Here is a 22706-nt window from a genome sequence, read left to right on the forward strand (position 1 = left end):
CACCAGGTAACAAACACACAAAAAGGAAATGAAAATGTGAGGGCCTAACTTGGGCAGTGGTGGCGCATGCCTTTAACACCTGCACTCAGGAGGCAGAGGCAGACGGATCTCTGTGAGTTTGAGGCCACCCTGACCACAGAGTGAGTCCCACGACAGCCACAGCTACACAGAGAAACCCTGTCTTGAAAAACTAACCAAACCAAACAAAAAAATGTGGGGGTATGAGATGGGTTGGGAAGGAAAAGTTGGGGTGGGCATGACCAAGATACATGGAATACATGTATAAAATTTTCAAAGAATAAATAAATATTCTAAAAAATAAAATTGGAAGTCAGATTGGAGGGCATTTGGGAACTCTCCTCACTGTATTTTTACAGTCTTTGCATAATCCCAAAATTATTCCAAAATGAGTTACTGACATAGAAGAGTTTCCAACTAAGAAATTCTGAAACCATGTGAAGAACTCAAATTATTTTAGTAACTTCTAAACAGTATTAAAATAGTCACCATTTTCGGATTGAGGTCAAGGTAAGATCCAGGGACTGGCTGCTTTGCTTTTCTGGTCTTCAGGTTGAACCCCAATATCTGTCTCTGAGTTTTTATTAATCGTGCTTCAGGAAGGTATACATACAAAATAAATACTTAAACACTCAGAAATAACTTGTCCATTAATAAGAAATAAAACTTAAGGCTAAAATAATAACTCAGTTCTCTAAAACATGCCAAGGACAAGAGATCAGTGGAAAATAATGAGAACACATACTATGGGCTGAAGTCTCTCAGTCAGAGGACTGAGCCTTCCTATTGAAACACCTTATGGTAGAATCTCACTCATTTTTAGAGGAAAACCATCTTTAAAATTTAATTTCATTCTTTTTCAGCTGCATGACTTAGGACAAATTTCCTGTTGTTGTATAATCCTGGGTTTCTCGCTGTATTAAGGGTCAGACCTACTTATCTTGTCATATATAAACTGTCTATGGTTTTATTCTTAAAATTATTAAAACAATATTGTACTGACTTATGGCTGACTCTAGTCGAGGAAGGTGAAACAGGCAGCAGGAAAGATTTGCCAGAAAAGGCGCCAGTCTGAAAACTGGAGTAGATTGGGATATGCAGGGCACCAGGGCCATCGGCTCGCACAGAAAGTAGGATATACTAATAGAGAGGACAAGAAAACAGAACTGTACTTTGAAGACTGCTCCCCTCTATCCATTAAGGTATAAAAGACTCTGGGATAGGACTGGGCAGACTGTTCCGGGGTTAAGAGCACTGAATGGTGAAGCCCAGGTTTGGGTCTCAGCACCTACATGACTCACACTTTCTGTAACTCCAGCTACACTCTGGTATCTGGAAGAGTGTTAGATACTCTGAATCTGTAATTATGATTTTCTGATTGAATAACAAAGGCAGGTCCATTGTTTCTCTTCCAAACTCTATTTCTGAATTATAACCTAAAATTCACTTGACAACAAAAAGAACAAGTTTACAGTTAGTAACTTAGCAATAATTTCTGGTAAGCTACTCACAAAGTCAGCTGTCTGTGTCCTACAATTTGAATCATAATTTATTTCTTCAGTCTAGTAAAAATTCCCACCAGTCCCAAATCATGCAAACATCAAAGAATCCCCACTTACTAAATCTTCTAAGCTGGAAAGTTGCTCAAAGCCTTCAGGTAGGCATGTCAGCTCATTGTGTTGGAGGTGCAGCGCCTTCAGGTTTTTTAAACTTGTAATTTCTTCAGGAAGCATTTTCAGTTTGTTATGGCTATTGTTGAAATAAATGCTGAGTGACTTGGTAGACTATATAAGATACATAAGAAATACTTAAAGGCATTTTTGTCAACTAACCACATAGACTCATCATAAAAATCAAATGGTGCTATCTGTCCAAGTGTTTATCAAAATCCATATCTCCAAAATATACACTCATCAGCAGAAATATAAATCAACGAAGTTAACAATTTGTAAACTTTTGGTTGCTTGCTTATAATCTGATTATTTAAAATACAATGTGAAAGGGACTTATTGAACTCCTAGATTTTTATATTGTTTGTGAAAAAATGTTTGCATACATATTACAACAAAACTAAACATATTTTTTTCCTAACATTTACTTTTATGTGTCTAGGTGTTCTGCTGGATGCATGTCTGTGTGTCTGATGTGTACTGATGCCAGAAGAGTGTTGGATACTCCAAAACTGGAGTTGTGGACAGATGTGAGCTGCTGTTGTTCAGATCTCTAGAAGAGTATACAATGTTCTAACTGTTGACCCATTCATCTCTCCAGCCCCTCGAGCTGTATCTGACAGAGGTGGGGTTTTAATTTCACATCTAAAACAAAAGCTGTTATTTCTATTTTCAGGTCTGGTAGGTTTGGCAATACTCAATTTGTTTCTATACTTGCTTGGCCTTTTTATTTGAAGCCTTCTAAAGAGACACTCAACCTGCTGATGTAAAAGTTGCAGCAGGACAATACACTTCCTGGTAATTAAGAGACGAATGAGGCCTTGGTACTGTGGCTTAGTTAGTTAAAGCACCTGTCTAGTAAACAGGAGATCCTGGATTCAAATCTCAGCAGTGCCTTTGGTTTTTGTTTCGTTGGTGTTTTTCGAGACAGGTTTCTCGGTAGCTTTGCTGCCTGTCCTGGAAGTCACTCTGTAGACCAGGCTGGCTTCAAACTCATAGAGATCCGCCTGTCTTAGCCTCCTGAGTGCTGGGATTAAAGGTGTGTGCCACTAACACCCGGGCCAGCAATGCCTTTGTTCAGCATAAAAGTTAGTGCATTTTCCTGTTTTTAACTGGAGTTAACCTTTACTGATTACAGGGCATAGTGGTGCATGCCTTTAATCCCAGTACTCAGGAGGCAAAGCAGGTGGATCCCTGGAAGTTCGAGGCCAACCTGGTCTACAGTGGAAGTCCAGGATAGCCATGGCTGTTACACACAGAAACCCTGTCTTGAAAAACACCAAAAGAGAGATGCATGAACAAGTCTCCAGGTGCATCACAGCTTAACTATTCAATTATAAAATTTACCCTATTTTCTTATGTTAGCTTACATATAACAGGGGAAAATGAAATACCAGGAACTTTGTATTAATTATATTACACCAAAATGAAACTACATAGATGAATACCCAAAAGTTTCTGACTACTGAAGGCTGCTGAGCTGATGTCAGGATATTGACAGGACCTAGTTAGGGAAGGCAGTCAGTCTAGCTGTCTGCTTTATTCCTCCATTTCCTTTCCCTACCCATCACTGTACCTAGATGGACTAAGCCCACCTTACTCCTTGCTCACCCTTTTCTTGTCCAATCCTTTCTTCCTGCTTTGAGGTCCATATGCCTGGCTTCGTGGGAGGAAGAGGCTCCAGGGCAGCTTCAAATGCAGCAATCTTGCTGCAGTGCATTAAGCTTTCACCAAACTGTTATTACAGGACTTGTTTTTCTCCTAGTTAATGTACCACCAAAAACCACCTTCAAGTATATTATGTCCAATACATCTGTAACTATATGTATTTTATAAGCAAGTGAGTTTGTTTGTTCTTCTGAAAGAGTATCAGAGCTGGAATCTATATAACATAGATAGACAAAGGAACTTTCTTAATCTGGATGTGTACTGGCAGCAGAAGATTAGTTACCACCTTGGGTGCCTAGCCGCATACACATTAGTAACGTAGTACCAGAAATATGTTTACGCAGCCCAAAGGTGCTTGGACACATTTAACTACTAACTGTAAAGTCATGAGGGCCGCAGCTTAGCTCAGTGGCCGAGCATACATGAGATCCCGATTTCTCTACCAGGTACCACAAAACCAAAACTCAAACCAAAACCAACAACAACAAAATTCTTCACTATTAGTGATATAATCAGCATTTCTAACCTAATGTGTAATACCTAGATTTTTAGGCTATCATGATAATTTAAAACCTGAGATTCTGATGGTTTTCTAAAACAAGAGTCAACAGCATCTCCTAAACATAAAACATAAAAATCAATAGGCCTTTAACTTGTAAAGTCAAACAGGATGTAATAAATTCTAAAAACCAAACAAATATATAAATAAAGTAGCTGGGTATGGCCCCACAGACTTGTGAAGCTAAGGCAGGAGTCTCTGATCATAGCAGTTTGGAGTCACACTGGGCCAAACAGCAAGCCTCCTCAACAGAGAAAAAACATAACTGAATCATTAAATTCTTCTTCTTCCGTAACTAGTTTCTGAGATGATGCAAAGATCTGGTCTTATTGTTCTGCCTTTGGTCTAGGGTAGAATACAGAGTCTGATAAGTGTTCAACCCTGCTTCCCACTGGGCCACATTGTGGCTCCAGGTGATTTTCTATGTGAAGAAAAGGGATTTCAAGTTCAGACCACTGTAACTGCAATCTTAGAAACAGGTGCACACTTTACCTGACGTTAAGTTTCTGAAGATTGTCTAGCTCTCTGATAGCTGAAGGGAGCGATGTCAGCTGATTATCATGTATCTAAAATAAATACAAGGCAAAGTCAACATTCTCAGTCTGACAATTAGCAATATTTGAGCTTTGACACTGAACAAAATTATTCACTAAACCCATTCTTCAAACTCAATGGCTACGTGTTGGGTGATTAGTAATCTCTTGTATCAGTATACAAACTGTGACTGTAACCAAACTGTTACTCAGAAATCGTGAAGTAACAAGTTAGGAATTTAAACATTACCAAAATGAAAAGAGACAAACACAAACTTAACCCTAGTAGGATTTAGGCAGGTCACACACAGAGCAGACAGACATGAGCAGGAGAACAGCTTCATATTGATGTGGGAGTGTCATATCAATCTGTTGATTTCATTGGTTAAGCAATAAAGAAACTGCATGGCCCTCATAGGTTAAAACATAGGTGGGTGGAGTAAACAGAACAGAATGCTGGGAGAAAGAAGCTGAGTCAGTGAGTCGCCATGATTCTCCCACTTCAGGCAGGCGCAGGTTAAAATCATTCCTGGTAAGCCAGCTCGGGGACTACACAGATTATTAGAAATGGGCTAGTCCAGGTGTGAGAGTTAGCCAAGAAAAGGCTAGATATAATGGGCCAAGCGGTGTTTAAAAGAATACAGTTTCTGTGTAATTATTTCAGGGCATAAGCTAGAGCTAGCCATGTGGGTGGCCGGGTGCCGGAACATAGCCCCGCCGCTCCTATTTCAACATCATATTCTCAGACTCATACTGTCTGCACAGCACAAAGGACCTCAGAGTAGGACAGACTGTTGTTTGTTATTTTACAGACAAAACAAATACACCTCCAAAAATGGCACTACCTACATCCATCATTTCCACATGAACGGAAGGGACACTGTGCCATTGCCAAGTACACTAAGAGCCTAAAGATTCTGAAATAAATCCTTTGTACTTCACTTACCCCATGACAAGAAAACCTGCACTACAAAACAGACTCAATTAAACCCACAAAAAATTCGGTTGAACAGTTTCAGTCTGAGGTTAAGAAAACCAGAATGTAAGATGCCCTGAGTCCTGTACTTGCCTTGGTGACTAGAATAAAAGGTAACAAAGAAAAAAAATACAGCCAGGTGCCAGTTCTATTCACACACTGACTCGTTTAAACCCAGGGTCTCCACCAGGACTGTGTGCTTGGAAGATGCAGCCAACCTTCTGACTCAGACTGTCATTTATCTTGCATTCTACATGCTCAGCAAGGAAGCTTTCCTGTTTAGCAAAGCATAAATTTAGCTCTTCCATTTGGCATGAACTAAGTCTTTTCAACTAAAATACCATAATTATAGTCAACTTACATCAAGAACAGTGAGGGCAGGCAAGAGCCGGAGGTCGTCAGAGAGAGACTGGAGTTTATTGCTGGAGATGATGAGTTTGGTCAGATCTGTCTGGTCCCACCATCGTTCAGTAGAGCTGAATGAAAGATTCTGATTGGCCTCCTCAGGGATGTCCACATTTATTCTCCAAACACACTGAGGGACTATCTCCATCACCAGCATACCAAAGAGAAAAGAGAAAAATAAAAATGAAATGAATACTAATGGACACACTCGTTGCATACTTAGCTTACAAATGAATCCAAATAATTCCCAGGGCCCAAAGGACAGCTCAGTGCAAGTATCGGTTACTTTTCTATTGCTGTGATAAAACACTATGACAAAGGCAACTTACTAAAAAAAGTGTTTAATTTGGGTAATGGTTTCAGAGCACCAGAGTTCATGGAGTAAAAGATCAGCTGAGAGGTTGAATCGCAGCCTGAGCCACAGACATGATGCAGAGTTTGATTACTAGCACTGAAAACACAAAATACAAAACTAAAATCTCCTAACAACTCTGAGACATGTGCTATTAATATTCCCATTTTGTAGGTGAAAAAAAATGAGTAATCAAGAAAATAAACTCAGGGTTCAACAACTATGTCAGGACTGCAGTCTAAGCCTTAAAGAGCCATTTCCCAGCACAGCTTATGAAAGGTATCCAACCCTAGCAGCTACTCTCCATTTTACCAGACATAATTGTTTCTTATCTGTAGACAGAGACTGCTCGTTTGCTTCCCAGCCACCCAGGCCCAAAATAAACACACAGAAACTATAGCAATTGCAATACTGTTTGGCCAATAGCTTAAGTGTATTTCTAGCTAGCTCTTACAGCTTAAATTAACCCATTTCTATTAATCTGTGCATCACTATGTGGTTGTGGCCTACTGGTAAGGTTCCTCTGGTGTTCACGTGTCTGTCTCGGCCTACTGGCTCTCTACATCCCTGTTCAAGTTTCCCGCCTAGCCTTACTCTGTTAAGCCATTGGCCAAAAGCAGCTTTATTCATTAACCAATAAAAGCAACACAAATACAGAAGGACTTCCCATACCATTTCCCCTTTTCTGTTTAAATATAATACCTTAATCAAGAGCATATATATATATATATATATATATATATAACAAAATTGATGTTAAAATTTTTTCAATAAACCAAGATCCATACCAATGCAAAGTATTCCTATCTATAGCAATTCCCCCCTTTAAATGTAAACAAACATCTATAAGGAATCATTTAGGGAATTTGGGTTTTGTTGCCTAGACTACTTCCTGCTTACTGGAGGCACTGTGAATGGCGTTTGAGAGACTGGACCAGGTGGGACATGCATTAGCCACCCTAACTATGACAACCAGTGATGGTATATTACTGAGCAATAACTGATTTTCAATGCATGTACATCTTTATGGTTTAATGGTTTTGAAGTCATAGCAGTCTGTTTCTTCCTTGATGAGAGGTATTGGAGACTGAGCCTTCAAGAACAGTCTTCACTATAAAGACATCCTTCAAAACTCCAGACTACATATCCAAACCGACAGATGTACAAACTTCATCACAGAGCTATTTTTAAAAAAGCACGAAAAAAGCAAGGAAATATGAACCCTCAAATATTGCAACTGCTCTTCACAGATATTGAAATAGGCAAAATTTCATGAAACTTTCAAATTTTCTGGTAGGACATTATCAATAAATTAAAATATACAAACAAGCAGATGATTTCAATATAGCCTTAGGGAAGAAAGTCACTGGAACAGATGAAAACATTAACAATATGGATGGAAAAGTCAGCAACATGGAAGAAAAATTCAGAAAGGATACTGAGATTTTTAAAAAGTCAATTAGCATCGTCAAGACAATCCCCCCACAGACCCATGCACAGGCCAAACTGTGCTGATCCTAGAAAAACACTTTCCTATTACTCTCCCAGTGCAGTGAAAGGGGTTTCTCTACAATGATACTGACCCTCTTATCAAATATAACTCCTTTCAGCACCAGCCTGAATGCCTTCATGCTAAAAGTGTCTCTTGCAGGGCGGTGATGAGGCACGCCTTTAATCCCAGCACTCGGAAGGCAGAGCCAGGCAGATCTCTGTGAGCTCGAGGCCAGCCTGGTCTACAAGAGCTAGTTCCAGGACAGGCTCCAAAGCTACAGAGAAACTCTGTTTCGGGAAAACAAAATTGCCTCTGCCAAACAAATCAGTAGTACTTCATCTTCAATTCAAACTCCCTCAGGTACTTAGGACATGGGTAGAAGGAAAGCCACATTCTTGCCCCAAACACAATGAGAATGACTGATAATGAAGTCCTTGTCTCCTTATGAAACCTCAAGGGTCAGATCTCCATTGTCTGCATCCGTATCCTTCAACTTCCCATTAAAAAAAAAAAAAAGCCCATTAAGCCCTGCCCATAGCATTCAGTCTTTCCTAGACCTACGTTCCAAAATATTCCACATTCCAGCCATAAAACAGTTCGAATGTCATAGGAACCACATCGTTTACCACAGCAATGACTCCACTTTCTGGGTGTTTAAGTCTAAATGAAGAGAAAGGTCAAAGTACCTGACTATCATCTATCTCATAGCTAATTTACTCCCAAACGACGATGTTAATCCCAAGGAACACTCCGTGTAAGCCATGCCCACTGTCCTAGTAGGACCTCTTCCAAGAGACGACGCGGGTGGGTGCCCAGGGGACCCGCCCGCCCAGCCTCGGAGAGGCCGTCTACGCCCTACCTCACCTTCCCCGAGGTTCCTTCCCGCCAAGTTGAGCTGCCCGCTGCTCCTCGCTGCCTTCAGGAGGCCCTGGGGAACTGAGGGGCCGCTGTCCTTGCCCTCCGCGTGAAATCCCGCACGAGGGTCAAACCTTGATGTTCTCAGCTGGCGCGACATATTCAAACCCTCCTTCGGGCAACTCCGGGCGCGGCCGTGACGTCAGAGCACCGCGCCGCAGCTGGGCCGCCCCGCCCCTTCCGGCTTGCCGTGCTCCACCTCTCGCCATTGCTGCGCGCGCTGATGTCGTCACCGCCAGCTCCCGGGGCCGTCGGACCGACGAGCTCTTCCGTTGCCCTTCCCAGCCTCGCACTGCGGAGAAACTTCTTTCGGGTAAGCGGGTCTCACGGGCCGAGGGGCCCTCCGGGTGGCAGGGGCGCCCACGCGTCGCGGTCGGGGGCGTACTGCGCTGCCCACCGTCGCGTCAGAACGTGGCGGCGACGAAATCCGAGAGGCGGTGAGGCCTACGGCCTCGGGCGCCCGGCTAGAGGGTGCTGGGCTCGGCGAGTCGGTTGTTTAGAGTCGAAACCGCGGTCCGGGACGGCGAGTGGCACGAATTGAACCTTAAAGACGTGTGCCCGCCTGACAGCGGAAAGCTGCGGTGGATGACGAGCCCGCGTACAGACTGACTTTATGCAATTGAGCCCACGCTTAGGAAGCTCATTTTTCACTCATTGATGGAGAGTGCAGTCTAGTGAAGTTTTAAAAATTCCTGACAGTGGAAGTATAAATATTGAGCCTTGGCTGGAAATACGAAGTGAAGTTTTGCTTAATAAGTAGCTATTTCCTGTTTGATTTCCACCCGGTATTAGAAGATATTGATTCCTCACTTAGAAGACCTAGCCGCCGGCTTCCTTGGGTCGGGGATGTAGCTCCAGGGTACAGTGCTTTCCTAACGTAGGCAAGGCCGTAAATTCCATGCCCGGCGCTGCACCAGACTTCTTTGTCTGAAATTGCTTTATATTACATTCCTCTAACTTTAGTGTGCGGTTTGAGCGCGCGTATAGGATTTCACGTGCCCATGGTACCTCTGGAGATCAGAGAACCACTTGAGGGGGTCGGTTCTTTTTCCACCAAGTGGGATGGAACGCAGGTTGTGCGAGTCCGTGGTAAACGACTTTACCTGCTAAGCTATCACGCCGGTGTGGAAATTTTTATGGGTCTGGGGTCATTCAGAGATTTACAAGTCTGACCATTAGTAATAACTTTTAACAGGAGGCTTTTAGGTACTGGTGCCAGGTCTACACCCGGTACTCGGTATTGCAAGGCTCAGCCAACTCAGTCGGGGGTTTACAAAGGCAAAGAATACAAAGTTATAATTTGTTCTGGTGCAAGCAGGAGGTTCCCTGGCTTGTTTAGAAGTAGAAACTACAATAAAAATTTAACCCTTAACAGCCTGTAACATTTGGAGGTCTAATTTTGCTTTATAGTTTTCTTAAGCGCAGAGAGTTTAAAATTTTTCAACATAGCCATGAGCATAATGTTAAGATCAGAGAAATTATTTTTATTTATTTACTTTATGTGTGTGGGTATTTGCCTCTTTGTCCTAACAAGGTATCAGAACCTTTGAAACTATAGTATGGATGATTGTGAGTGCAGGGATCAGAGCTTTGGTGGTCTGAAAAAACAGTAAGTGCTCCTAACCGCTGAGCCATCACTCCAGACCTGATTTATTTTTCTTTCTTTTAAATGTAAAGAGCATATGTAATAAAACGTCTCCATAATTCTTGTCACTCTACAGAGGACAAATGGTATTAGTTGAAAAGCAGATATGCGGCCGGGTGGTGGTGGCAGCCCATGCCTTTAATCCTAACACCTGGGGTGGGGGGGGCAGAGGCAGGCAGATCTCTTGTGTATTTGAGGCCACATCTGGTCTACAATAACTAGTGCCAGGATAGGCACCAAAGCTACACAGAGAAACCCTGTCTTGAAAAATAAACAAACAAAGACAGAGGGGGCGGGGAGGGAGGGAGGGAAGGAGAGAGAGGAAGAAGGGGGGGGGCAGTGGAGTGGTCTGGCAATTCTGCATTACTATCAATTTCACCCAAATGTATTTTGGATTTTTTGTTTTAGAATCTACAGAATCTCACTCTGTAGCCCTAGCTAGCCTGGAACTTGAAGAAATACACTTTGCCTGTCAAGTGCTAAGGTTAAAACCGTGCCACCACACCCAGCATATTTCTATATTGATAGATATGAACTGACATAAGGATCTAACTAGTATAAGTTCATAATACTTGTGTATTATGTTTATATAGCATTGAAGAATGAATACGTGTTAACCAAAATTCTTGTAATTTCAAAAATTATCTATTTGTTGTTAATTGATAGAAGCCAGAAACTAATTCATGAATTGGGCTTCTTTATAAAATATCTATGACTATAGTCTTGAGAACTAGCTCTGGGAATTATGAATCTTGAATTACTTTAATGCATTTAAAATTAAACACCTTGTCCTTTTTTGGTGGTGGCATTTAAATCAAAATGCTGCAGATTGAAAAATATGGGACAAATGGAAGGCTCAGAGGTTAAAAGCACTTAATTGCTCTTCCAGGGGGCCTGTTTCAGTTCACAGCACTTACATCAGGCGGCTCAAAATTACCTTTAACTCTGGCCCATGAAAGCACCAGCACACACGTGGTGCACATAAACGTATACATATATACAATACATATACATAAATAAAAATGCTTTTTAATAGATATTGTACATTATTAAAGTTACCAAATCTTCTGGGACTGCAATTCAGTGATAGAGCACTTGCATATCATGCAAAGGGTTTTGGTTCTGTCCCCAGCTCCATGGAATAGTGAGAAGGAGTCCTCTATCCAGCTGAAGAACACCCACCTTTTGTTATGGAGGTGTTTGGCTATGGTTTATATGCATTTTAGTTAGTATCCTAACAGAAGAAACCAAAAACACATTAGCAATCAAGTCATCCAGAAAGTACTACTTTATTTCATGACAGAAAGTAAGACTTATTATCAAATAAAGATAGGGTAATCTGTTCTTACCATTACAATTTAATCAAACATTTTCTAAGATGACCTTGTCACTCATGAAAATTTACATATAAGACTTTTCTCTAAGATGAAAGCTACAATTGATGATGGGTTTATTGAAATAAGTAGTTTCAATTCTAGTAAGAAAAAAGGAGATAAATTTGTGCAGATTTTTCAAACACACTTGTTTGCAAAATTCAAGCAAGCACAGAGAACTTGATTTGCAGACATTTCTCAGTTTATTTTTGTAGAAGCCTGTTTTGAATCAGTATCATTTTTGTTCTAGAATATTGCTTACATTTTATTATGTCAAATGTTACTGAGAGAACATTTTGCTTTTCTTTAAAATTTTCAGTTTGCGGGCTGGAGAGATGGCTCAGAGGTTAAGAGCATTGCCTGTTCTTCCAAAGGTTCTGAGTTCAATTCCCAGCACCCACATAGTGGCTCAAACCATCTGTAATGGGGTCTGGTGCCCTCTTCTGGCCTGCAGGCATATAGACAGAATATTGTATACATAATAAATAAATAAATATTTTTAAAAAATTTTAGTTTGCAATTCAACTTTTGATATCTTTTTATAACAGCCAACTTCTAAAAGTAGTCAATGAAATGCATCCCTTGCTGCCTTTAAAGACAGAATATATTTAGTGTGTTTATTCCCAATTTCAAATGTAGCTTTGACTTGTATTTTGTTACTGTTATTGAAGTTGTGGCCATCTTGGTTTTGATGAGGAAAATGTGTTGTTTGGGATTTTCTTAGCTTGTGGGTTTGTGTTTCACTGCTTCTCTCCATGCTTGTGCATGGTGAAGCAGCCACACTGCTCTAAGACAGTCACCATGGTTCCAGTATATGGTCTAATACTCTTCTACACCTTTAATACTTTTTAGTTTCCTAGCATCTAGGAAATACCTTTTTCATTTCCTTTAGTAAAAAGGATTTTTACGTTTGTTCTTTTCTCTTGAAAAAAGTGGAGGAACTTAGGACATTTAAAATAATATCTTAAATGCATGTTTTTATTTCTATTGTTAATTTTTATCATAAAAAAAGAAGAAAGGAAGCCTGAGTAATGATGAGCCAGTATAGCTTATGCCATTTAAGTAAAGCCCATCTGGTATTGAGATTTGTTATTCTGAAAACATTTCCTTAATAATCACAATGATTATTACTCCCAACTGTTAACAGACAGTATGGTATTCTTACTTTTCCCCCTAAGATTAATATTAATTATATAACTTAAAAATTTGGTCTTTATATCAGTTATATGGGTGATACAAATCTTGACAGTGGCTTTAAATTAATGAAGTAATGTAGAGGTAGACTTGGGACACTATCTTTTATACATACAAAACCACTACAGAGTTCTAATGTTGAAAAAGGGATTTTACCCATGATCCACTGCATATGACCCCTGGAAACAATTTTATTGAGTTGGATTCAGTTTACAATTTGGTGTACTTTCAAAAGAGACAAGTAAATGTTTATAATCTTCCAATACAGAGAAGTCTTATTGTTCTAATAAGACATGACATATTCTCTGAAATGTTTCTAGCATCACTTTAAGTTGAAAAAGGAAAAGATATAAATAATGTGACAGTTCATTGGTTATCCCAGCTAGTCAGTATTAATTTAAGCTTTGTTAATCAAATTTCTGTATGTTTTAGTCACCTTTGTATTTGATAGATAATAATTCATAGTGACCCACCATTTCTTTTCTACTTGAGCTGTTCTGTTTTCTACATTGTTGATAATACTACAATAACAGTTATAGCCAGGCATTGTAACTCATGCTTACAACCTCTGTGTTGAGAGACTTAGACAGGAGGATCATTCTGAATTTGAGACTAGTCTAGGCTACATAGTGAGCTCTAGGTCAGCCTGGACTGCAGAGTAAGAACCTGTCTCCACAAACAAACAGACCAACTCACGGTTATATTTACTTAGATACTAATACATGTTAGTGAACATTTAAAAACAATGCAAATGTATAAACTCTTCCTTGATGTCCATCATTTTAGAAATACCTGTTTTTCCCTCTACTCTCAAATTAATACATTTTCCCTCTACCATTAATACAGATGCTCATTTTCCACCTTGAGTTGTGGTCTTTCTTTCCTAACTCCTGTTTCCCAGAGGTGTTACCATCATCTCATCTCTCCAGCAAACTATTTATTTGATAATGTCATCAGAGTACTCTAGGCTTTAGCCTGAGCAGATTGTGGCTAATGTCATTTACACATATTACTTAGATTGCTTCAAGTATGTATTTTGTGTGTTCATGCATTGATCATTTGAGCATGCTCTAACCATGCTCTTGAAACAGGGAGGCAACTAAAGCCTTCTTAAGAAATGTTCTTCATGTCTATCAGAGCTGCTTGTTAGTAGTTGTCTACCAGTATGCTGTCAGTCAGATGACTGAACATCCCAAATCTGTTCAGAAGCTGCCCTGTTTACCGTGCAGCAGTCTCACTGGGAAGAGGGGCATCTTTATGTCAGTTAATGGCTTACAAGTATTACCAACTTTTGGCAGTATTCATATAGCTTAAAGTTTTAACATTAAGTGCATAATCTTTGTAGTAAAAAGTTTACATTGTCATGTTAAAATGTGAAATAAAAACTAAAATATACTACATAAATTAACTTTTCCATGTAAGCGATAAAACAGTATTTCTCCAGGGTAATGTTTTTAAAATGAGAAAATTTTGTCAAATAAAGAAGAATCCTGAGACTAATGACTAGTCTTTCCTAGTTTCTAAAATTTTTCCAAAATTACAACAAGTGACTGCCAGACAACAGTGGGGATAAAAGTTTTGAGGTAAGGTGCTAGGTTTATTTGGGGTTTTAATCCCTGCTGGCACCACAGAAATAAAGCCATGGAACTACGGAGATGGCTCCTTCAGTGAAGCTCCTGTTTGGATCCCCAGCACTTGTGTTACATGTTAGTCAAAGTCCTGGTGGAGCAGTGCTTGTTCTCAGGAGACACTCTGGAGCTGGCTGGCTGGCTGACTGGTGCTAATGGTGACTTAGCTACAAGATTCTGTGAGATACTCCATCTCAAAAATAAGGTGACACCAGGTATCACAGAAGAGTTATCTGTGTATACACACATGTACCCATTCATGTATACCCATGCGTTCATACGGACTAAGTTACTGAATCAGGCACTTGAGAATGAGTATCCTCATTATGGCTAGTGTGGCTTAGCTTCCAAATTGTCCTTGTTATTAAAATTTTTTACAAGTCAAATTTAAAGGTGGGGGTGAGTTAGAAAGCAGTTGAGAAAGGCATCTAGTATCAGCCAATGTCCTACACACACATGAACACACACACAAACATGTACACACACCACCCTGTTGAGTTCTGCATTTTAGGGCAAAATTTCACAAGCCTCCTCTCAGTTTTGATTAGAAATAAACTATTAGTAAGAATGATAATATTTGTCTTTTAGATATAATTTGATTTCAAAGTGTAGTTATTTATGCCTGTACTCTTAGGTTTTTGAATACTTGGGCAGGAAATTTTGCAAAGTTCAAGACCAGCCTGGACTACAGTCCAATATTCTTGTCTCAAAAAGAAACGAACAAACAAAAAACCCCGGGATTAGAGGCTGGCATTTTGATCCTTATGACCTAGAGTATACTGTAATCTCATCACTTGGGAACAGAGGCGGATCTTTTTATGTTGCACAGTGAGTTTCAGGCCAGCCTGGGGTATGGGAAACCATCCAGAATCAGAATCAAAGTCTTCCCTGATGTACCTGAAAAGATGGGTCGATGACCCTCTTTGTGTATAGATCTTTTTAGTTGTCAACTAGTGATGTAATGCAGAAAGCTGGACATTCCTGTAGGACCTATAAAATGAGAAACTCACAACGCAAATGCCTGGCTCTTTGTGTGTTCTAAAATCTGAGCAGGTTCTGCCTCTAGTTTATCTTGTTAATACATGTTCCTTACATTTTTGTATTTGTTGTAGAGAGTTTTTTATAGACTTACAATTTTTAGGAGATTGGGTGCATTGGCTGTCTTTTCTGTTATACTTCTACCATCTTGAAGATCCCTGGAATAAGCAGATATATGCTATTTGAAGAAATTTGAGTTTGGGATACCTTTTATAATATTTGGGAAATGGTGAAGAAAAGAAACTTACTGCCTGTTTACAGATTCTGTATCCCTTTTGCCTTATTTGGCAAATCTTAAAATCACTTGAACTAGCATAGATTGATTGCACTTACTGTTTGTCTTAATATTTTTGTCTTCTGCCCTTCGCTATATTATTTCTGTGATAGTCATTCATGGTGCTAAGCATTTCCCTATTTGACTTAGACCTTTAGTGATAGTTAAAGTTATTCAGTTACATATTTGATTGACCAGAAAAACGGTAGATTTTTAAAATGAAATGTATTTAAGCCAATCTTTCCTGAAGTTTTTGCTTTTTATTTTGGAACTGCTAAATACATGAAAATAATTCATTTACATAAAATTATTTTTGCTAATCTCTGCATCAAACACCATTTATTAGTATGTTCAGTAAGCTATACATAAATTAGATTCTGTGATTATTTTTATCACAGAACTCTTTCTTTGTTTAAATATGTAATTTTTATTACAAAATGCCAAGCATATATACGAAAGTGTAGAATGGGGACTAGGGGAGATAATTCAGCAACACTGATGGACACAAGTTTGATTGGGGAAGGAGAGAACCGACTCCCACAAGTTGTCCTTTGACCTACTCGGCACCATGATGCACACATATACAATAAATAAACGTAATAAAAATGTTTGATTTCCATATACCTGCCACAACGACTAAATCGATGTTAAGTAACATTGAAAAACAAGATACTCTTGAGCTCTTGTCATTGTGCTCTTTGTTCTTCCATCATTGACTATTATAATATGTGTGGTGCATTGTGTGTGCCCCTGAGATTAAGAACCTTGAGTTATGAGAGTCTGTAATTGGCAGTGAGTGGTAACTCAGATTCAATTAGAAACCACTTAACACTATCTTGGAAGACACATTGGTGAGTGATGGTGTTTACTAACTATGATGAGGCACGTTGATCAGCTCCTCCCTTCTGTGCTTAAGAACTAAGTCACTGAACCAGTGAGTGGACCTAGCAAGCCAGCCACAGCATTGTCTATAAGAGCTGTTTGCAAGTGTAGAGATTTGTGAAGTCTGAGATTTTATTTTATCTTTGAGAACTTTTGAGTCAAGTAAGTTATTGCGCCTTGTAGTATAAATGACTAATTTAGTAGTCATTAAGTAGGCTGGTGTGAATGTTCAGGTGTTCAATACTCCCTGGACACAAACTTCGTTTCAGACTTTGTGCTAGGTCCTGCAGTCTGGGGGAATACATTTCGATAACAAACAGGCGGTGCTGTTCTAGCAGACAAGGCTGTACAAGTGGCGACAGTGAAATGAGATGAAGGAACTTCGTAGCTTATATAAAGGCATAGAGAAAATGATTTTTGTGTCTATGTTGGAGAACTTGAATAGTTCAGATGAAGCTGAAGAAATAAGGCGGGGGTTTTTGTTTTGTTTTGTTTTTGTAGTGAAGAATACGCGTGTTAAAGCAGGTGTATTTCAAACTGCTGACCATATACTGTTATATATTGGAGAACTGTAAAACTCTCTTGTAAAGGTAAGCTAAAATTCAGTGAGTGTTAAGAGCGCCAGGGCGTGTGTGTGTTAAACTGCCTTTACTGGAGGTCTCAATGGCCAGGTGAAGGGATTCTGCCTGAAAATGCTTCGGGTGCTGTGTGGAGTGCGGAGGAACCATTTCTGAGGTGGCACAGCTGGGTGGGCTCAGCCGGGACTGTTGAGGGAGCACGAACTGGCTGCGTACTTCCGGGCTCTGGGCGCAGGCGCGGGCGGGAGGGCGGGCGCGTAGCATTGTGGGCCGGCGGCGCTGCGCGAGGTCGGTGGCCGTTTGTGTGCGGCCGGCGGCCGGTGCCGCGCGCTCTCACTGTCGTGTGTTTGATGTGTTGAGCAGGAGGCAGCCCGCGCCATGAGCAGCACAGCCGTGGTCCCCAGCGCGCCGGGCCCGGGCCCGGGCCCCAGCGGCGGGCCAGGCGGAGGCACCGAGGTGATCCAGGTGACCAACGTGTCCCCAAGTGCTAGCTCCGAGCAGATGCGGACGCTCTTCGGCTTCCTGGGCAAGATCGACGAGCTGCGCCTCTTCCCGCCGGAGTGAGTACCGGGGCACTGCGGGGCCCGCGGCCCTTCCGGCGAGGCGAAGCGCGCGGTCCGGTGGAGCCTGGCGTGGAAGATCCACGGCCCTGCCAGGCCGAGGCCAGGCATGAACGCCTAAGTGGTGTTTCAGTCATGTTTTTCCTCTTGACATTGTTGACACACCATCATTTTACTTTGAGCACTTAATCTTTTGGTTAAGCCCCCCCCCCTTAAAAAAAACTAATCACCAGCTTTGATAGAAAGGAAATGAAATTGGTCTGTTCAGTTGGTGTAAATATTTGTGTGCTGTTCACAGATCATTAAGGATTGCTCTTCAGTGATTTTTGAGCTAGGGAAGAATAATATCAGAGATCAGTTACCCTATTGATAGACTAAAATGCATGATAGCAGAATCTCGGGGGTGTTGTTTAAGTAACAGGCAGATTTATATAATTAACTGTGAAGGGGTTTTACAGAATGTTGAAATTTGAATTAGGTTTTATGTGGTTTTTGTCTTATTGAAAGTTGTTTTTATTAGAATAATATTAAATGAGTGTGTTCACTGCAAAGAACAAAGAAATTATAAAGTTAAGTTGAAATATACATGCATAGTTGAAATCATTGCGTGCCCTCTAGGAAGAATTATGAAGTTTAGTGAAAGCAATAGTGGTTACTCTTAATAAATGCTCCCAACCAAATTTTGGGGTTTTATGATATCCCGTAAATTCTAAATAAGAAATTAGAATCTTCACAGTCTTTTGTATGTGTGATCATTAATTGTGCCAAAGTTGACCATATGGCCTATGTGTTAAATATTACATGTTCCTACTTGTAATATTTTCACATAACTGTTAGTGCTTGACATTGGTGTGTTCTTAAATTTTAGAGAAAATATACAAGGTTCAGTTACCAGTTTGTGTGAAGTGTGTAGAGTTTTAGGAACAACCGTTATGTTGAGCAGAATCTTGGCTTTGGAAATCAGCAGGGCAACTCCTTATGAGAGCATACAGATGCTCCTTGTTCCTTGGTTTTTCTCACACCACACCATTATGGTTGCTAGTAAAGCTGCAGAAAATTGTATATTCAGTTTGATTTCAGGTTACTGAAAGTTCTGTTACTACCACAAACTTTAAACTGCTCTGTTTATTCTCTAAAGCTACTCTATATTGTGTTTAAAAGATAACAAAAAACAGTAGGTACTATATTGGTCATTTCTTGTTGCTGACCTAGTTAGTGGACAATTCCTCAAGGAGGGTGTGATAGACTTGAGTTTGGCCTTTTTGTGGTGACATGGGTAATTCCCGTATAAGATGAGCAGTGGCAGGAGTTCGTTCCTCGAGGTGACCTGGGTTGCTGTGTACTCAGCTTCCTCTTTAATCTATATAAAACTGACACAGCAGCTATCACCAGTTCACAGGCTAAGTTCAGCCCCATATACAGCTACTAAAACAGTTCAGACTAGGGAAGAGTTTTCTTGAGAGGGGTGTCAGTGTAGCCCATGCTGACCTCAAATAAGGGTACTCCTGCTTCTGTGTCCCAAGTGCTGTGATTATAAGCATAGTGTTCATTATATCATTCTTGAAGTGAGCAATAAAATGTTTGGTTTTAAAGGAATATCATAGTGGGTTGTTTTATCCAGGCAAGGATCCCAGAGAAGCATGTCAGCTTTACATTCCTTGGAAACTTTCACAGACCAAACATAAATATTTTAATAATTTTATAAACAAGATAAATGGAAGAATTAAATTTACTTTCAAGAAAAATGTGATTTAACGAGTTACTGTGTATTCCTTCTATAGTTAGGAAGAGGCATATGAAGTAAAAAATCCTTGAGTGTTACTCTTGTTACCTATACTTGGGGCCTCGGAGATGCTTTCTTTATAAGCTCAAAACTCGGCTGGCATAGTTCTAAGGTGGAATTAAAAGGTTAGTGTGATGGCCTAAACCACAAGTTCTTACACTTGTGTGGCCATAAATAGGAAGATCTTAAGAATGAATTTCCTCCTGAGAAAGGGATTCTGATTCAGTGGGCACTTGGTGAACACCAGGATTCACAATTTTCTGTATGCATCTTAGAAGATATTTTTAAATTCTTTCAGCAGACAGAAACATCAGGGAAGTCTTTTTTTCTTTTCTGTTCCTTGGGGTAAAGATACTTACACTTTTATATGTGGTCCTTACACAAAATAAAATATGCTTGGTAAATGGGAAGCAGTTACCGTGAAGGTAGTGTTTTCTGATTTTCTAAAAAAAAAACTATTTTGTATAGACTTCAAGATTTATTTTGTATATGTGAGTGTTTTGCCTGCATGTATGTCCATACCATGTATATGGCTGGTGTCCGTGGAGGCTAGAAGAGTGCACCGGATCCCTTGTTAACTGGAATCATGGCTGTTTTAAAAGTAAGTGGCCATGTAGGTGCCAGGAGTCGAACTTGGGTCCTCCACAAAAGAAAGGGCCCTTAACTACCCATCCATTTCTCCATTCTAAGGACTGGTCTTCTTTCTTTCTTCCTTTTCTTTACAGTTACCAGTGTTGAAGACTAGGAAACGTGAATGCCTATGGTTTCCTAAGGTTGTGGTTTGTTGGGTTTTAAGAACAAAAGAAAACATCATTTTGAAGAGCTTTTAAAATTTACAGTCTAAAATGAAAAAAATCAGTACAGTATAAAACAAAACAGGTGCCTGAGCGTTTGTGATAGAGCATTCTTTTCACTTTCTGATTGAAAATCTTCTCAAATTTTAGACCCATTTTTAAAAATGTGTACATTGAGTCACGAAGATGGAGGCAGAAGAATCAGGAGATCTTCCAAGGCCAGCCTGAACTTATTTAACACCTTGTCTCAAAAACAAACTCTTATCCTTTTGGAAACATTGGGATTTCAGCCTTGTGGATACAGTTGCCTTGTTTCTTGGTTCTTTACCCAGAGTTCTTATTCACAGAATCTGAAAGAATTAAAGAAGGAAGAGATTGCTTCAGCAGACACCTTGCTTTCATTGATGTTGGTGCTGTTTGGGTAGCCTGGGTAGGGTTTTCTCACAGCCATGTTCTATCATTGAAATTGTTATGGTCTGCAAGTTACTTGTGGTATGCATCTAGGATGCAATCCTTGCCTTTATAGAATTTTATGGTAGGAATTTGACCCATTATATCTTTTCATTATTAATTAATTTATTTATTTATGGTGTTTGGTCTGCATATCTATGTGAGGGAGTTAGATCCACTGGAACTTGAGTTACAGATAGTTGTGAGCTATTATGTGGGTGCTAGGAATTGAACCCTCGTCTTCAGAAAGAGTAGCCAATGCTCTTAACTGTTGAGCCATCTATCTCCCCAGCCCCTAGTATATCTTTTTAAAACCCTATTCTGCGTTATCATCTTTTCACTGTCATAACTTGCACTTTACCATTTACTTGTCTGTCGAAGCAATGTGCTCTTGACTTGCTGAAGGGTAGTGTGGGGAGGAGATGCTATATGCTATATACTATATAACATGTTCAACAGGCTATGTATATACTTAATTTTTTTTCTTTTCTCTGAAAGTACTTCAGATCAGGTGCTTAAGAATTCTATATTCTATAGGTGTAGAGTCAGGATGTGGAATCAATTTATTGTTCAGATCAGGATCGCTTGGTGTGGTTTGATGTTTTTGAGACAAGGTTTCATTGTAGCCTGAGTAGGTCTGTAACTTAAGTTTCTGTCCCAGCCTTTTGGTGGCTAGAGATTACAGGCTTGTGCCATTGTGCCTGCTTAGATGTACTTTTCTATGGTATTTTACGTGTGAAATAAACAATTCTTAATCATTTTTACACTGAGGTATAAGTTATAATGAAAACTTCCTAAGCCAAAACTGTCACATGTATTTAAATATAGTTGGTGTTAAAACTGAGGATGAGAAGCTATGTGGGTCAGTGCCTGCCCTGAGCAACTCAAGCATGTGTGTGCACAGTCACTTATATAGTATATCATTGTCTGTGACTTAAATGGTTTATAAACTGCTGTATTAACAATTTAAGTGGTGATGATAGGAGCATATCTGCACTGCATCTTATTCTATCAGGTCATCAGGATGTTCTTTTTTTAATTGGTTAAAATAAATTAGCGTGCATCTATGTATTTTTACCTAAGTGTTGGCCATTTGGTGATATATCTGTGTTGAAGCCAAAAGAACTATTTTTCTCTAATGTTGCTCGTTTATCTTTTAGTGACTCGCCTCTGCCAGTCTCCTCTCGTGTCTGCTTTGTTAAGTTCCATGATCCAGACTCGGCAGTTGTGGCACAGCATCTGACAAACACTGTGTTCGTTGACAGAGCTTTGATAGTCGTACCGTATGCTGAAGGTTTGTGCTTTGTTTCACTACCTATGTGGGCACCCTTGCCTGGCCATCGGCCACAGTGTAGGTGTGGAGTAAGCATCACTAGCTTGTCAGACTCTGAGTATTAATTTGAAACCCTTGTTATACTGCCCTCCATAATTCTTACTTGGAGATTTTTTTTCTTACTCTAAAACTTAGAGAATAGGGTCTGTTTTATAATGTGATTAGCTTTTTGCTGTCTTTCAAATGGTCTTAAGTTTATTAAAACAGAATTCCTAATTGAAACTCTGAGATATATTAATGTTAAGAAGTCCCAAAGGTAAAGGATCATACCATATCATTCTCATAGAGAAATCTTGAAATAAATGCATGATGCTTTTGTTCTAAATCAATAGCTAAGTCAGTTTTATTTCCTTGATTCTCTCACTCGCTCCTAACTTAAAACAAAGCAAAACCCCCACACTGAATTCCAGTATACCAAGGGTTACAATAATTTTAGTTTTTCAAAAGTTTAAAATTTCCTGTAGTTTAGGTGCCAGATGGGCACTGGGTGTTTGTTTTTATGCCAGATTTTCTTGTTCTTGTTATATTTTCTAGAATATCTCAAAATAATGAACTCTTCTCTCTGTTGTGTGTGTGACTTTTGTAG

General features: G+C 39.8%; 2 protein-coding genes across 8 annotated transcripts in view; one reads left to right on the plus strand and one right to left on the minus strand.

Annotated features, from left to right (window-relative positions):
* Lrrc40 (leucine rich repeat containing 40) overlaps positions 1–8727 on the minus strand; it is a 30488-nt gene extending 21761 nt beyond the window's left edge. For 2 of the 3 annotated variants that reach the window (XM_041664783.1, XM_041664694.1), the window contains exons 1-4: positions 8538–8727; positions 5786–5967; positions 4408–4481; positions 1638–1767 (exon numbers count right to left, since the gene is read on the minus strand). In XM_041664783.1, coding sequence (XP_041520717.1) covers positions 1638–1767; positions 4408–4481; positions 5786–5967; positions 8538–8688 — 537 coding nt within the window. In that variant the 5' untranslated portion in view covers positions 8689–8727. Of the gene's footprint in view, positions 1–1637; positions 1803–4407; positions 4482–5785; positions 5968–8537 lie in introns of those variants that run through there. The other variant, XM_041664869.1, reaches the window with a different exon arrangement.
* A 65-nt stretch (positions 8728–8792) lies between these two features.
* Srsf11 (serine and arginine rich splicing factor 11) overlaps positions 8793–22706 on the plus strand; it is a 28886-nt gene continuing 14972 nt past the window's right edge. For 4 of the 5 annotated variants that reach the window (XM_041633033.1, XM_041633094.1, XM_041633175.1 and 1 more), the window contains exons 1-3: positions 8796–8901; positions 17564–17760; positions 21948–22081. In XM_041633033.1, coding sequence (XP_041488967.1) covers positions 8812–8901; positions 17564–17760; positions 21948–22081 — 421 coding nt within the window. In that variant the 5' untranslated portion in view covers positions 8796–8811. Of the gene's footprint in view, positions 8902–17123; positions 17213–17563; positions 17761–21947; positions 22082–22706 lie in introns of all 5 variants that reach the window. The other variant, XM_041633335.1, reaches the window with a different exon arrangement.

The sequence above is a fragment of the Microtus oregoni genome, unplaced genomic scaffold (assembly GCF_018167655.1).
Source record: "Microtus oregoni isolate MIOR12 unplaced genomic scaffold, Mior012 000000F_ref0000247, whole genome shotgun sequence".
Classification (NCBI taxonomy): domain Eukaryota; kingdom Metazoa; phylum Chordata; class Mammalia; order Rodentia; family Cricetidae; genus Microtus; species Microtus oregoni.